Here is a 13507-nt window from a genome sequence, read left to right on the forward strand (position 1 = left end):
TGGTCCCCCAAGCCAGGAGCAACTTCTGAGCACATAGCCAGGAGTAACCCCTGAGCGTTACTGGGTGTGGCCCAAAAACCGAAAAAAAAAAAAAAAAAAAGAAAGTAAAATATCGTATCAGTAAAATAATTCCCCCAAGATTTTTATTTGGAGTTAAATAAAAGCTTACTCCCAATATTGAAGCATGTGTCTTATACTACTTGGGTGAGAATACACTTGTCCACCCCACAGAGGTCTTCTTACTCTCAATAGTAGTTTGATTTTATTCATTATCCTCTTCCACATTCTTCATTCGGTTTATTTGGATTTACTGTACAGTTTTATTAATATATAAGCCATATGTATTAGTTGCACAAAGACTTTAAACACAAAATAATCTTGTCTAAATTGTTAAGTCTTCACAATATTTTGTAGACTCAGTTCTTTTTGTGGGGTGTCACATCCGGAAGTGCTCAGGGGTTACTCTTGGCTCAGTGCTCAGAGGTCATTCCTGAAGGTGCTCAGAGGACCATATGGATTATGGATTGCTGGGGATCGAATCTGAGTCAGCATTGTGCAAGGATAATTCCCTACCTGCGATGCTATTGCTCCAGCTTCTAGAGTTGATTTTTTTTCTTTTTTCTTTTTTTGTTTTTGGGCCATACTGGTGACATTCAGGGGTTCCTCCTGGCTATGCACTTAGATATGGCTTCTGGCTTGGGGGACTATATAAAATGCCAGGGATCAAACCCAGGTCCATCCTGGATAGCCATGTGCAAGTCAAACAAATGCCCTAGAGCTGTGCTATGGGTCCAGTCACTAGATTCAATATTTTTAAAGGTCAGTTATAACTGTTGAATATTATGCAGTAGTTCCTCAATGCAATATTAAATACAGTATTTTCTTGTAGTGCAACATCTTACAAGTTGTTTGTCTTGTAAGCAGCCTATCCAGGTTTGATACCTAGCAAGCTCTATTTTCCCCAGAGCCTGCCAGGAGTAATTTATGAGTTCAGAGTCAGGAAAAACCCCTGTGGATTGCTGGGTGTGGCTCATAAAACAAAATAGATAGACAAGAAATAAAGGAAAGAAGGAAAGAGAAAAAATAGTGAGAGAAAGAAAGAATGAGAAAGAAAGAAATAGAAGTAGAATAACTGCCAGACTGACTATATGTGTTTCACATTCAGCCTGGTTTGGATTATTTCATGAGAGACCCTGTTTCAGATTTGTTTACCTGGGGTTAGAGATTCAGCACATGGAATGATTTTACAACTCTTCATCCCCTAATAGATTTTTGTTTTGTAATGGGTGGGATTTGAGCCAGCAAGATGGCTCAGATCATCCCTCTCTGGTCCTATCCAATGAAAAGTATGGGCTCCATCCCCGTGCGAAAAATCAGAGAGGGGCAGTCATATGTCCAGAGGAAGGGTGTGATGGAAATAGACCAGAAGGATAGACTAGAAGGGCTCCTGGTTGTGGGGACCCCAGGAGAAAAGTTCCCAGACAGGGTCTCATTCCCTGGAAGAGGAGCTTTTCCCAGATGGTGGATTGAAACTGAACTAGAGAGAGGAAAACCACATATAAACATTACCACTGAAGTTGAACTCAACGCTTCCTTCCCTTCCTTCCTTCCTTCCTTCCTTCCTTCCTTCCTTCCTTCCTTCCTTCCTTCCTTTCTTCCTTCCTTCCTTCCTTCCTTCCTTCCTTCCTTCCTTCCCTTCCTTCCTTCCTTCCTTCCTTCTTCTTCCTTCTTCTTCTTTCTTTCTCTTTTTTCTTTCTTTCTTTCTTTCTTTCTTTCTTTCTTTCTTCTTTTCTTTCTTTTCTTTCTTTCTTTCTTTCTTTCTTTCTTTCTTTCTTTTCTTTCTTTCTTTCTTTCTTTCTTTCTTTCTTTCTTTTTTGTTGTTTTTGAGTCACACCTGGCAGCACTCAGGGGTTATTCCTGAAAAGAAAATGATCTCTGGGCAAAATTGGGCACTAAAAGGAGATAAAGCAGGATAACCTCGGTCTAAATATTACAAACCACAAAGTCTAAAGGGGGTAAAGAAAGAAAGGGGAGAGGGGGAAGAGAGGACAAAAATATCTGCACAAGAGGCAGGCAGGGGGAAAGGCAGGAGGGGGAATGGGGACATTGGTGGTGGGAATGTACCTGGGTTAAGTGTGTTGGACATTGTAGGACTGAAACTCAATCATGAAAAACTTTGAAACTGAAAAAATCCTAACTGAAATATGAACAACTTTGTAACCACACTGTTTAATTAAAGTAATTATGTGGTCAATGTTAAAAAAAAAAAGTGTTGTCCAGAGAGATAGCATAGAGGTAGGGGGTTTGCCTTGCATGCAGTGTTTTAAATCAGCATCTCATATTGTCCCCATTCTTGCCAGGAGCGATTTCTGAGCACAGAGCCAGGAATAACCCTGATTGCCACCGGATGTGTCCCCAAACCTAAATAAATATTTTTTTTGAATTTTGGGTGATGCTCAGGGGTTACTCCTGGCTATACACAGAAATCCCTCCTTGCTTGGGGGACCATGTGGGACGCTGGGGGATTGAATCTCGGAACCTTAGATAATTATAGGTCTGATGTGTGCAAGGCAAACAAACGCCTTACAGCTGCAACATCACCCCAGCTCCATATAATGTTTTCTTCTTTTACAAAAAAAGAAACTCACTGCTCCCAACTCCCATCCCAAGAAAAGGCAGCTGCAGCTGCATGCTTAAGCCCAGGTCTGCTAGGGCTTCGGGGTACTTTCTTTATACTGCCAACAGCAATTGCATTCACATCCTGCTGGCTTTTTCAGAGCATTTATGGCCATGGGTCTGGAGAATACGCCAAGAGTCCATTCTGAGCCTCTGCTTTCCACCTGCCACAACAGCCCTTGCCCTCGAGTTCCTCTGTACCCAGGAAAGCAGCATGAGTTGTTGGTGGAAGAACTGAGATGGAACTGGGCTTTGCTAGTCATAACTGAGCTTTTCTGTCCTGAGAGCCAAAGAGACTGGGGTGGGCAATGGCCGGATCCAGGGCAACTTGACCTCTGAAACTGGCTCTCCATGTTCTGCAAACCAGTGAGGAGAGGTTGGCAATGCCCTTTTGAGACTGAGCACAAGCACCCCAGGGAACATCAGACTCTGTCTGTCTGTCTCTGTCTTCTGTCTCTTGCTAGCTTGCTTGCACTTCTCCAGAGCAGTTACACATTTGGGAGCTCCATTTGCTGGCATAAGTCTATGTCACTGCAGCGTCTTCTTTCTCCTCTTCATTGTCTTCTTCTCTTTCTCATCCTATTCCCCCTTTCCTCCTCCTCTTTTTCCTCTTCTGATTCTCTTCCTCCTCCTTCTATTTCTGGGTGTTTTTATTTTTACCTTGTATCTCCCACAAACTGCCTGCTAGAACTGTCATTTTTTTTTTTTTGTTTGTTTGTTTTTTGGGCCACACCTGGCGGTGCTCAGGGTTTCTCCTGGTTGTCTTCTCAGAAATAGCTTCTGGCAGGTACAGGGGACCATATGGGACACCGGGATTCGTACCCACTACCTTTGGTCCTGGATCGGCTGCTTGCAAGGCAAACGCCACTGTGCTATCTCTCCGGGCCCAGAACTGTCGTATTTATAAAGTACATAGACCACCTCCCGCTGAGGCAGCAAGGGCATAGTAAGGGTAGATATCTCAGACTATCCTAAGCCTCTCTTGCCTAGATTTCCATAAGACAATCTTTGTTTTGGGTGAAACTAAGGGGTAAACAAACAGATACAAAGAAATCAGGGTTGATTTTTTTTTTTTTTTTTTTGGTTTTTGGTTTTTGGGTCACACCTGGTGGTGCTCAGGGGTTACTCCTGGCTTTTTGCTCAGAAATAGCTCCTGGCAGGCACGGGGGACCATATGGGACACCGGATTCAAACCAACCACCTTTGGTCCTGATCAGCTGCTTGCAAGGCAAACACTTCAGCTTGCTTTGCTGTGCTATCTCTCGGGCCCTGGGTTGATCTTTGTTTTGGGTAAAATAAGGTGTAAGCTAACACAGGAGAGTAAGTGGAAAGGAACTTGCTTTGCATATGGCTGACCTGGGTTCAACCCTGGAGCCATAGAATCCTCAGAGACTCTCAGGAATAATCTTGAGTGTATAGCTAGGAGTAACACCTGAACACAATTAGTGTACCACCTTAAATAACTAACTATATAAAATAATAAGTAACTTGGCATTAAATTTTATAATGGAAGTAAAAGCTTACACATCAAAAACTATATCATTGCTAAGAGAAAGACTCAATTGAGAAAATGGAAAATGTTTCTTGCTCATGGATTGAAGATTTAGTGTTAAATTTAGTATGATACACATTCAACTAAACTTTATCAAAGTTCCAATGGCATTCTTTAAGTATCTCAAACAAACATTGATAACATTTGCATGGAATTGAAAACTGGATTAATTGACATGGGGTATTTTGGGTTTTACTTAGATGGCTAATCCTATTGCTCAACATGGTGTTCAAATTTAGAACCAAAGGAATTTCATTCTTGCTTTTAGAGCTCTTTTAGTTATGTTGCTCATTTATGACTGTTTTTTTCTTCCTTCCTAAGGCTGGAATGATAGCATAGTGGGTAGGGCATTTGCCCAGATTCCATATGGTCCTCTGAGCGCCTCCAGGAATGATCTTTGAGCATTGAGCCAGGAGTAACCCTTAGCAATGCCAGTTGTGGCTTCCCACCAAAAGTACCGAGCTACAAAACATTATGAAGATTTAACTGATTTAAACTAGATTTTTGTGTTTAAATTTTTGTGCTGCTCTGAGAGCAGCTAAGGCAAATGAAATATTTACTGTGGCTTATATATTAGCAAAACTGTAAAGTAGATACAGATGAATCTGATGAAGAATGTGGAAGAGGATAATGAATAAAATCAAAACTACTATTGAGAGTAAGAAGATCTCTGTGGGGTGGACAAGTGCACTCTCACCCAAATAGTATAAGCCACAGGCCTCAAAATACAGTAAGGCTTTCATTGAATTGCAAATAAAATTTCTGAGGGCATTGTTTTACTGATATGATTTTTTACTTTATTATTATTTAATTTATTGTTTTAATTTTTCATTTTGGGTCATTCCTGACTGGTGCAAAGGGTACCAGATATCAAACCTGGTTGGTCTATGTAAAGCCCCACCTATTGAACTATTGATCTGACATTTAACTTTTTATGCTGATTAGATTTATACAAATTATATATAACTTATTATTTATATAATTATATATTACAGAACAATGTACATTACTTTATATTAACATAATATAAAATATATTATTTATATAAGTATCTTACTAATATAAATTGTATTTAGGTAAATGTTATATTTAACATTTTATGTTGGATCATATGCAATGCCTAGGTTAAAATCTGTGGACCATGTGCAGGTAAGCATCTTATTTGTTATTCTATTTCTCAAGCCTATATTTATTTTTTTGTTGGAGTATGCCCAGAGAAAAAATGGAGTTGCAAGGGCCGGAGATAGCACAGCGTGTTTACCTTGCAAACAGCCATCCAGGACCTAAGGTGGTTGGTTTGAATCCCAGAGTCCATATGGTTCCCTGTGCCTGCCAGGACTATTTCTGAGCAGATAGCCAGGAGTAATCCTGAGTACCACTGGGTGTGGTCCAAAAACAAAAACAAAAACAAAAAAAAGAATGGATAGTCTTACAAGACACTAAAAAAAAATGGTTATTATATCAGAATAAAGTTGTCCATTTTTATTTGTTACTGGGCCACACCAGGCAGCACTGAGGGGTTACTCTTTTCTATGCTCAGAAGTAGAGCCTAGCAGGCTAAGAAGTCACATGGGATGCTGGGAATCGAGCCTGAGTCCATCTCAGGTCAGCATGTGCAAAGCAAACACATTCCCACTGTGCTATCTCTGGCCCACAGTAGTACAGAACACAGGCACCTTAGCTTTGGGCAAAGCCCAGTCTAGACTGAGTGCAGCACTGGACCAAGACACAGAGTAGAGGTAACAGGGAGCGGCAAAGGTAGGGATGCTTCAGAGAGAACAGGAAGAGCATTCTGGGCACCTTTGCAAGACAGTCTGTGGTGGACAGAACTGGTAATATGGTGGGTTCTCAGAAGCAAGTTATAGGGAAAGGCAGGACTGAGGATGTGTGTGTGTTTGTGTGGAGGAGAGTAGCCCTGGTGCTGCTGGTTGTTTGTAACCAGGGCCCTGTGGGCACCAGGGTTCACTTCAAGATTAATTCTCGTCATTTTGCAAAACTTGGTGAAATTTGAATGTCACAGAATAAATCCCAGGCTTAGGTATGCTTAAATATGTGTTTATAGAATTGTATATCAAGGGTTGTCAGGAATGTTTCTATGTGCATGTTTCATCGTTTTCCCATTTTAACTTGTCAACCATGTGGACTTTGTGCTCATGATCAAAACTCTGTTCCAGGGATGTTATTATTCTGGCCAATAACATTCCCCCCAAATGAAATGACCATATAATATATGGATTGTCAGAGAGGGTTCTCCTAGTGACAAGGATGTACATAATTATGGGGTGACATGAGTTTTCCCTCTGCTAAATTTTGTGAAGGAAGTTATACTGGTGAAAAGAGTTTACATTTCAGCACCATTTTCTGTATATTGGGACAAAAATTTGCTAACATGAAGAAACCATGTTTAATATGAAGCATTTCAAAACATTCCTATTCCACTTAATCAAGTTCTTTCGAAAAATATTGTATTGCATTCTAAAATAGAATAATGGGCAATTATTATTGTTATTAGAGTTTTTACATTAATATTCTGCTTAAGATCTGTCATTTTCTTAAGAACTCATGGATATATCAGTTTCCCACAACCTGAATTTTGCATTTCTATCCTACCATTGCCTTAGGTTTCCATTACTTCTCGACTGTCGCTTCCTACCAACCCAGAAGGTGAACTGCGGCTTCCCTTCCAGGTTCAACAGGAGGCTGGGAAGGGCCCAGAGCAGCGGAGGTCAGAGCTACAGCTCCCAACCTGCTTGCTGTACAGTCCCTAGCATGACCCTTCCCCTACTTCTGGCACCAGGAGCAGCTTTGGCCTTGGGTGCCTCCCTGGCAGAGCTGCGCATAGAGGCTCACTGCCCTTTGTGTAGAGATTTCCTGCAAAAGCCTGTGACCCTGGATTGTGGCCATAACTGCTGTGCCTCATGCCTGCAGCAGCGCTGGGAGCACCTGCAGGACGATCTGCCCTGCCCAGTGTGCCTGCAACCCTGGATGGATCGTCAGCCCCAGAGAAACACACAGCTGGGATACATGATTGATTTGGTCCAGCAGCTAACCAACAAGAATTTGAAGGTCGCAGAGCTGGTGGAAGAGGAGGAAGAAGAGGAGGGAGATGAAGAGAAGGGCAGAGGTCACTGTGAAAGACACAGGCAGGTCCTGAGTCTGTTCTGCGAGGACGACCTGGAGCTGCTGTGTGGCCAGTGCACTGCCTCCATTGAACACCAGGCCCATGTCCTGTCACCCATGTCAGAAGCTGCTGCTCATCACAGGCAGAGGCTCAAGAGCTGCCTGGGGCGGCTGGGGAAGCAGCTGGAGGAGGCAGAAACGATCTTCGAAAACCGGGTGTGGGAGGGACAAGGATGGAGAGAGAAGGTGGAAAACTGGAGGCGTCATTTAGTCCATGAGTCTGAGCACTTGAAGTGTTTCTTGAAAATAGAGGAAAATGTTCTTCAGAACAGGTTATCGAGACAAATGACAGGATTTTCCAAGAAGATCATTGATAGGCAAATCCAGCTGTCAGACATTGGCTCCACTCTCAAGTCGCTGCTGAGAGACATCCTTGGTCTGTGGCTGCGGACGGACCTGGCGCTGCTGAGGGGCGCTGAGCACATGCACAGGCAGTGGCAACTATGGGGAGGTCTGGAGCTCCCCTCAACCTTTTCCTACCAATATGTAGAGCCGGCTCTCCTGTTGCTTCCATACTATGCTGGCCTGCACAACCTCAAGCACCATTTTCAGGTGCGTCTGACCCTGGATCCTGACACTGCCCACCCCAGTCTCAGAGTCTTCCAAGACCGGAAAACAGTCAGTTTTCACCCCCTTGGCAGAGCAGGTGGACCCACATCGGCCCCTCGCTCGGCCTTCACCTCCCTAGAAGCCATCTTGGGCATGCAGGGCTTTGTAGGGGCCGGCACTTCTGGCAGGTAGAAATCCAAGGCTCGGGCATGTAGTTCTTAGAGGTGTGCAAGGAGTCATTCCCCCGATATGCTATGGAACTCAACAACATCAACAGCCCACTGGGGTCCTCTTGGACTTGCACCAGGCACTAAGCCGCGTTGGCGTGTTTCTGGACTATGACTTGGAAGAAATTGCCTTTTACAATTTGGTTAACTGCTCCCACTTCTGCACCCTCAAAGGCAGCTTTATGGGAAAGCTCCTGCCCTACTTCTGTGTTGGCTCCTTGTCCACAGAGTTTTCCATGACTCTTGCCTGAGCTGATGGCAAGTCCCTCGTCCACATTCTCTGTCTTGTTTGCCTCCTATGTAACCCAGTTGGGATAATAAAGTCCGAGTCCTTTCTGCAGTCTGGGCGCTGGTGTGCTATGCCTATCACCCACCCCTCCTCTCTGTCTTTAACCTGTGCCCACTTCTGGCCAGTTTTGAGTAGAGCCCTCTGTGCCCTCAATGTTTTGGGCGAGCATCTCACCCTCAAGTCTCCGAGATGTTCCCCCACCAAGGGGAACCTCTGCTAATACCCAAGGGTGTGTTCTCATTTCTCAGAACTTCAGGCCCCTTGGCAATATTTGGGCCTCCTGAGCACTGCTTGGGAAATCTCCAAACAACACAAAACAGCCCAAACACCCAAATTTATTTCTGTGTCTTTTCGTGGGTCAAGTATTCAAAATGGTGATATGCATAGACAAAATTTAAAAACACCCTTATGGGGTTGGATCAATAGCCTAGCAGTGAGGCCTTTGCCTTGCATGCTTACCCGGTTTCTAGCCCCAGCATCCATTGGGTTCCTTCAGCCTGTCAAGAGTGATTCCTTAGCTAAACATCAGGAGTAACCCTTAATCACCACCAGGGGTGGGCCACTAATCCAAAAGAACAAAACAAATCAAAACCACAGCTGAAGAAAGAGGAGTGGGTGGAGGCAGTTGGAAATGAACACTCTGGAGAAGTACTGGGAGCTGAAAGGAGAAAAAGTGATAGGCATGATACCATTTCAGCAACAATATTGCAAACTACAGTGTCAAAAGAATGTATGTGTGTGTGAGAAAGAGGGAGAGGGAGAGAAAGAGAGAGACAGAGACAGAGACAGGCAGGCAGGCAGGCACGAAAGACATTGAAGGCAGGAATTGCCCTGGTGAAAGGGTGTTGGATTTTATATAACTGAACTCAATCCTAAAAAACTTTGTAACTGTGGAAAAACAAACCCAGCTGTATTATGAACAACAGTTTAACTTCCTATGTTTAAATAAAGTGATTTAAAAAAACTAGGCTCTAGAGAAAACAAAAAGTAATACCAATGTGAACATTTCTGTTTTGTTTTTGTTTTTTGGGCCACACCCGTTAACGCTCAGGGGTTACTCCTGGCTATGCGCTCAGAAGTCGCTCCTGGCTTGAGGGACCATATGGGACGTCGAGAGATCGAACCGTGGTCCTTCCAAGGCTAGCGCAGGTAAGGCAGGCACCTTACCTCCAGCGCCACCGCCCAGCACCCAATGTGAACATTTCTAACTGTTCACATACCAATGTGATCTAATTCTCAATAGCTCCAGCAGCACAATAACTAGGATATCTTCCTTGGGGTAAGGGTCGCTTATCTCTACCCTTCTGGCCATTTAAAACCACTGGAATCACTTCCTTCAGAAAGACAGACTTCTTGTGTCTGTTAGAGGAGGAAATGTGCTAGGGCTAAGGTGGGTTAGGAGGGCACCCCAAATGGCATCCTATGTTACCTGCGGTTACATAAGCTGCTGGGCCATTATTGTAGGTAAATACAGAGAGGAAAGAAGCCAGAAAAAGAGCTAAAGATGAGGGGTTTGAAGTGAACATCCACAAGCCATAGGCAGGTGAATCTAGAACACCCCCTGAAGAATTTGTGCAGGTCCAGGGCTCAGCTCTAAGATGTAAATAAGCAAGTGCCCCCAAGGACTTGACAGCTAGAACTGTGGCTGGTTTTCACGCATGTAGAAAGAAAGAACTTTTTATTTGTTTGTTTGTTTGTTTGTTTTTTGTTTGGGGGCCATACCCAGTGACGCTCAGGAGTTACTCCTGACTATGCGCTTATAAATTGCTCCTGGCTTGGAGTTCCACATGGGACGCCGGGGGATCGAACCATGGTGAATCCTAGACTAGTGCTCACAAGGCAGATGCCTTATGCCTTGAGCCACCACTCCGGCCCTGATTTTTTTGATTGTTTAGTTGGTTTTTATTTATTTATTTATTTATTTATTTTGCCACATTTAGTGGCTCTCATGGGGTTATTCCTGGCTCTGTGCTCAGAGTTGCTCCTGGCAACCTAGGGGTCCATATGGTATGCCAGGAATCGAACCTGGTTCTGTCCTGGGTTTTTTTCTGTCAAGGCAAACACCCTTACCACTGTGATATCTCTCTGGTCCCTTACTTTGAATTCTTTGCTCAGATGACACTTCTGGCTATTCTTGGGAGAACCATATGTAAATAAAACTAGTATAGCAATGGGGTCAGCTGCATGCAGTTTCTGTACTGTTTCTCTAGCACCTAATGACTTCCTTTTCTTAAATAAATTATAGTGACTCCTGTAAGGCATTTCTAGTTCAATTCTACACCAATGTAATTTGAATATGCCAATAAAGCCAATCAAAGAGATTTTGTTTTTGTTATTTGTGGGTGTTTTTTTTTTTTTTGGAGGGTGGGAAACCTGGTGGTGCTAGGTGTTACTCCTGATGCTGCACTCAGAAATTGCTCCTGCCAGGCTCTGGTGACCATATGGGATGCAGAGGATCAATTCAGATTCCTTCCTGGGTTGGCCCATGCAAGGCAAATGTCCTACCACTGTGCTATCTCTCCTGCCCTTCAAAGAGCATTTTGTTTTGCATTGAAAGGTTACACTATATTGTTATCCAAAATGTGTACTAGTGTGCTAATCTAAAAATTTTCGTAACACGGTGGGTAGGGTATTTTCCTTGCATGCAGCAAACTTGGATTCACACTAAGTTTGGCATCAATATGGTGACCACCGGGAGCAGGAGGCCACAAGGTTGCCTAAGGAGGAGAGAACCAGCCAGGTCAGAAATGAAGCAGGTCAAAGCTTCCATGCTGATCAGTAGTGGGATTGCACCTGTGAATAGCCACTGCACGCCAGCCTGGGCAACATAGCAAGACCCTGTCTCTTAAAAAGGAAAAAAAAAAGAAAAGGATCCAAGCCTCATCCCATTAGGGAAGTCTTTCCAAGGACCCTGAGTCAAATCTTCAAGCAGTTTATATAGAAAATTACAATAATTGGGCCCAGAGAGATAGCACAGCGGCGTTTGCCTTGCAAGCAGCCGATCCAGGACCAAAGGTGGTTGGTTCGAATCCCGGTGTCCCATATGGTCCCCTGTGCCTGCCAGGAGCTATTTCTGAGCAGACAGCCAGGAGTAACCCCTGAGCACTGCCGGGTGTGACCCAAAAACCAAAAACGAAAAAAAAAAAAAAAAAGAAAATTACAAGCATTAACAGAACAATCATTTCATTATATAATTTCCTTATTTAATCACTATTTTTTTCTGGCTCAACCTTGGGTTTCTACGGATACTGGTTGTTGGAGCAATCTCTGATTCATACCTTGGGCTTCAAGGGAAAGGAGCAATTTCTGAGCACTGTCGGGTGTGACTCAAAAACCAAATACCAAAAGAGAGAGAGAGAGAGAGAGAGAGAGAGAGAGAGAGAGAGAGAGAGAGAGAGAGAATATTTTATTTTAAAAACCCCACAAATATGAGGGACTGGAGTGTTAGGGCAGAGGTATCCCATTTGCCTTGCATGCTGCTGAAATAGGAACCAGACCGTGTCCTTGGCATTCCATATGGTCCCCAGAGCCTTTCGGGCATGATTTCTGTGCCCGGAGTGGTATCAGTCCAAGAATATGGAAACTAACACCGGAACTGACAACACTCCAAATGTTTACTGTGTTTATCTATTATTTTTTTTGTTTGGGGACCACACCAAGTGGTGTTCAGGGTCACTCCTGGCCCTGCACTTCGGAGTCAATCCTGGAAGTCGGGGCCCGTGAGGTTGCGCTAGAGGTAAGGTGTCTGCCTTGCAAGCACTAGCCAAGGAAAGACCACGGTTCGATCCCTCGGCATCCCATACAGTTCCCCCAAAGCCAGGGGCAATTTCTGAGCACTTAGCCAGGAGTAACCCCTGAGCATCAAGTGGGTGTGGCTCCAAAAAAAAAATCCTGGAGTCTCATCTGGTATGCCAACAGTAACCCCTGAGCGCTGCCTGGTATGATCCCAAATAAAAACAAAAAAAAAACCAAGTAGTTGGGGGCCGGGCGGTGGCGCTAAAGGTAAGGTGCCTGCCTTACCTGCGCTAGCCTAGGACGGACCGCGGTTCGATCCCCCGGCATCCCATATGGTCCCCCAAGCCAGGAGCGACTTCTGAGCGCATAGCCAGGAGTAACCCCTGAGCGTCACCGGGTGTGGCCCAAAAAACCAAAAAAAAAAAAAAAAACCAAGTGGTACAGCAGGATTTTTACAGAAACCTATAATACATTCCACAGGATCCTACACATCATTTCCCATTTGAAACTTATGGATTACAAATTGGGGAGAGATCCATTTAATAGCTGACAGTCAAGAATGCAGCCTTGACTGAAAGAAACAGGTGGGATTCCCAATTCCTGGGAAAGTTGAGAGGATTAAGGAGGTAGAGGCAGGGTCAAAGAAATCCCCATCCTATGCAAATGATAGGATCAGGGTGTGCCTCCAGGAGCCAATCAATTCCCTGGAAAGAATGCATGCTGGAGTCTGACCAATGGGAGAGAGAAGGACCCACCCTAAGGTCTATAAAATCCCCTGAGTTTTCCTCACTTCATTGTATCTCAGGAGCTGGTGACTTGGCCTGAGCCTTGAGCCTGGAGTCTGCAGGAGGGGTGCAGACATCCTCCCTGCCTTGGACCCAACTCTGAGCCCACACCTGACAGCGAGTGCAACCTCAGGATCCAGGTGAGTTGAAAGCTGCCAGCAGAGGTGGGGACGACCTTCCAGTTAAGTGCACTAAAGGGGTGTTGGGGGAAGCAGCAAGTCAGGTCATGGGCAACTATTATAATTATTATAACTATTATAATTAAGAGTTTAGACATTGATCTTCTGCTTAGGGTCTGCTAGGTCTTCTTGGGAACCTCGTCGATTTATCAGTTTTCCACAATCTGTGTTTTCATTTTTATCCCAACATTGCCTTAGGTTTCCAACTCTCCTTGGAGTGGCGCCGTCTACCGACTAGAGGACGAACTGCAGCTTCCCCTCCAGGCCCTGCGGAAGGTTGGCAAGAACCTAGAGAAGCAGAGCTGAGCAATCCCCTCCTGCTGCACAGTCCCGGG

At 44.3% G+C, this 13507-nt stretch overlaps 1 protein-coding gene across 1 annotated transcript; it reads left to right on the forward strand.

Moving 5' to 3' along the window:
• The first annotated feature begins 6997 nt into the window (after positions 1–6997).
• LOC126007163 (tripartite motif-containing protein 75-like) lies at positions 6998–13478 on the forward strand. The gene is made up of 3 exons (XM_049772642.1): positions 6998–8122; positions 8265–8393; positions 13371–13478. The coding sequence occupies exons 1-3, from the start codon at positions 6998–7000 to the stop codon at positions 13476–13478; spliced, it is 1362 nt and encodes a 453-aa protein (XP_049628599.1).
• Positions 13479–13507: the final 29 nt, after the last annotated feature.

This window comes from Suncus etruscus, chromosome 4, assembly GCF_024139225.1.
Source record: "Suncus etruscus isolate mSunEtr1 chromosome 4, mSunEtr1.pri.cur, whole genome shotgun sequence".
NCBI lineage: Eukaryota > Metazoa > Chordata > Mammalia > Eulipotyphla > Soricidae > Suncus > Suncus etruscus.

Coding starts and splice junctions, on each gene's coding strand:
- LOC126007163 (XM_049772642.1), top strand. CDS start 6,998: ATGACCCTTCCCCTACTTCTGGCACCAGGAGCAGCTTTGGCCTTGGGT. Junction 8,123..8,264: donor TCTTGGGCATGCAGGGCTTT/GTAGGGGCCGGC, acceptor GACTTGCACCAG/GCACTAAGCCGCGTTGGCGT. Junction 8,394..13,370: donor AGCTCCTGCCCTACTTCTGT/GTTGGCTCCTTG, acceptor ACATTGCCTTAG/GTTTCCAACTCTCCTTGGAG.